This window comes from Pteropus alecto, unplaced genomic scaffold (genome assembly GCF_000325575.1).
Source record: "Pteropus alecto unplaced genomic scaffold, ASM32557v1 scaffold45, whole genome shotgun sequence".
In the NCBI taxonomy this organism is placed as follows: Eukaryota; Metazoa; Chordata; class Mammalia; order Chiroptera; family Pteropodidae; genus Pteropus; species Pteropus alecto.
In genome coordinates this window covers 16,823,931-16,825,711 of record NW_006442491.1, presented here as the reverse complement: position 1 = coordinate 16,825,711, position 1,781 = coordinate 16,823,931, and the positions used below count along the sequence as shown (strand labels likewise).

The 1,781-nt window shown below is 47.5% G+C and overlaps 1 protein-coding gene across 1 annotated transcript in view; it reads left to right on the top strand.

Moving 5' to 3' along the window:
* The window catches only part of TMC2 (transmembrane channel like 2), a 59,246-nt gene that overhangs the window by 40,625 nt on the left and 16,840 nt on the right, over positions 1-1,781 (top strand). The window contains exon 16 of the mRNA XM_006922015.2: positions 503-742. Coding sequence (XP_006922077.1) covers positions 503-742 — 240 coding nt within the window. The remainder of the gene's footprint in view (positions 1-502; positions 743-1,781) is intronic.

Genomic DNA, 1,781 nt, shown 5'->3' with positions numbered 1-1,781 from the left:
AGGAGGAAAAGAAAGGAAAGAAAGATGGAGGGAGAGGAGGGAGACAAATGAACTAAGAAATTTCCTCCTCTGAGAAGGGAGTTAGAGGAGGCTGCATAACTTCAGCCAAAGATTGTCAAGGTTCCGAGGGCTCACTGCAAGCCAAAATCAAATTCTCTTAATTTAAGGACTTTTCAAATGCTCTTCTGAGCAGCAGTGTTCCTTTAGGGAGACCATGGAGCACCGGAGAGGCTGTATAATTTGCTAGATGCCTGGTGGTGAGGCAGTGGTTAACTTCTGGCCAGAACCCAAGCCACGAATACTTGGAGTGTCTCCCTGTACCTGCATGGCTATGGCTTGCTGATATATGTCCTAGTTAAATGGGAGACCCCATCCCTTGGGACCTGCAGAGAAAGCAGCAAGGCTTTATTCCCCTAACCCATCCATCCCTCCTCCTTCTGTCATCTTTCCCTGGCCTCTCTTGCTGCCAGGCCAACCAGGTGTGTGGTTTCTGCCCCTCCAGGATGGGCTCTTTCTATGCTCCGGGACTGGTGGGCATCAACGTGCTGCGCCTGCTGACCTCCATGTACTTCCAGTGCTGGGCAGTGATGAGCAGCAACGTCCCCCACGAACGTGTGTTCAAAGCCTCCCGTTCCAACAACTTCTACATGGGCCTCCTGCTGCTGGTGCTCTTCCTCAGCCTCCTGCCGGTGGCCTACACCATCATGTCCCTCCCACCCTCCTTTGACTGCGGACCATTCAGGTGCACAGTCTTGGTTACTAAGAGGAGCTCCCCTCCTGAGGCAGTCTGTTCAGAGAACACTGGCTCAGAATTCCAATTCTGGTGTCAAATCAGCCTGCAAAAGGCCATAGAGCATTGGGCAAATCCTTAGTGCTATTCAACAGTTTTTTGCAAGTTGGAAATGTTCTATGTCTGCACTATGTAATATGGTAGCCACCAGCCACCTGTGGCTGTGAGCACTTGAAATGAGGGCCAAGAAATTGAATTTCTAATTTTTTTTCATTTTCATTTTAATTTAAATAACCACATGTGGCTAATGGCTACCAGCACAGTTCTAACTTTTTAACTTATGGATGGATAATCTACTGGAATACCTTACCGTAGGATGAGTAACATAATGGGAGGAGGGCGGGTATTCTGAAGATGACGGGAACATATACTGACAAATGTCGTTCAAATGTAAAGTCGCTACTGAGACTCTTGATAGGTCCCCACGATCTACGGAGCATTTGCCAGCACTGTGAGTTCAGGGTATAAGTCAGACTAGTTTAGGAGACTAGACGTTGTGTAAAGAGAGAACTAATTATGTAAGGAGGTAGATGGAGAAATAATATTCATCTATCTACTGCTCTCTTTTCAAATGTAGAAACAAACCCCTCTCTCTAGTCCATGAAAAGGGTTCTGTGGTTAAAACAGTTTGGAACGTGCTGCCCCTTTGTCTGCCTTCTTCTCACTGAGAAATGCTCCTTTGTTAAAGGCTCAGAGGAATCATGCGATAAGATGTACACGTCAATGTTTCCATTCTTACTGACCACAGACCTGTTCTTCAGGTAACGCCCGTCCAGGTGTAGAGTGAGGCAGGTGAGGCACCGACCCTGCACTTGCACAACCCTAAGAGTGACTACCTCCTTAAGTTTTGCACCCCAGGGCCTCACTAACCTCACTCTAGTGACAGCCCTGCCTACCAATTGGGACCCACATACTTTGATCTAGTACTTCTCAATTTGTAAGAGACTTACCTAGATAAAACCCTGTGGTTGGTGCCCCACAGTGAGTGCCA